This window comes from Pygoscelis adeliae, unplaced genomic scaffold (assembly GCF_000699105.1).
Source record: "Pygoscelis adeliae isolate BGI_AS28 unplaced genomic scaffold, ASM69910v1 Scaffold836, whole genome shotgun sequence".
NCBI classification, from domain to species: Eukaryota; Metazoa; Chordata; class Aves; order Sphenisciformes; family Spheniscidae; genus Pygoscelis; species Pygoscelis adeliae.
Genome location: NW_008825013.1, coordinates 411 through 883, shown reverse-complemented (window position 1 = coordinate 883; position 473 = coordinate 411). Strand labels below are relative to the sequence as shown.

General features: G+C 68.5%; 1 protein-coding gene across 1 annotated transcript in view; it reads left to right on the top strand.

Annotated features, from left to right (window-relative positions):
• Nucleotides 1-181, top strand: part of SPAG5 (sperm associated antigen 5) — a gene marked incomplete at its 5' end in the record, with an annotated part of 14,443 nt that extends 14,262 nt beyond the window's left edge. The window contains one exon of the mRNA XM_009326230.1: nucleotides 67-181. Within this exon, the coding sequence (XP_009324505.1) occupies nucleotides 67-181 (115 nt within the window). The remainder of the gene's footprint in view (nucleotides 1-66) is intronic.
• Nucleotides 182-473: the final 292 nt, after the last annotated feature.

Genomic DNA, 473 nt, shown 5'->3' with positions numbered 1-473 from the left:
GGGGGCCCCGGCCCCCCCCCCCCCCCGCCTCCAGCAGCTCACGCAGGTGATGTCCTTCACGGCCAGCTCCATCGCCGCCGCCCTCTCGGACCGCCTGCCCGACGGCCAGCTCGGCCCTGACGCCCGGAGGCACTTGAAATCCAGCCTGGGTACGGACATGTGCCCCAGCCCCATTCCCTGACCTGGGGAAGGCCCGCTGGCTCTGGGGGAGCCACTGCTCCTGCTGTACCTGTAGCACCCCCGGATGTCTTCTGGGGTAACAGACCCTGGGGTCTTCCCTTTGCCCTTGGCAGTTGCTCTGGGCCAGGATCCGTGCTGTGACTGCCCTGTGTTGGGGCACTGGTGCACGACCCTGCATCGGGGAGGGCCGAGGAGGAGGGGATCGGGTCCTGCTGCTCTTGGGAGCTCTGTCATGGCCGCGTGCCCATGATGCCTTGGCATCAACAGGCGGTGGCTGTGCCAGTGCCTCACAG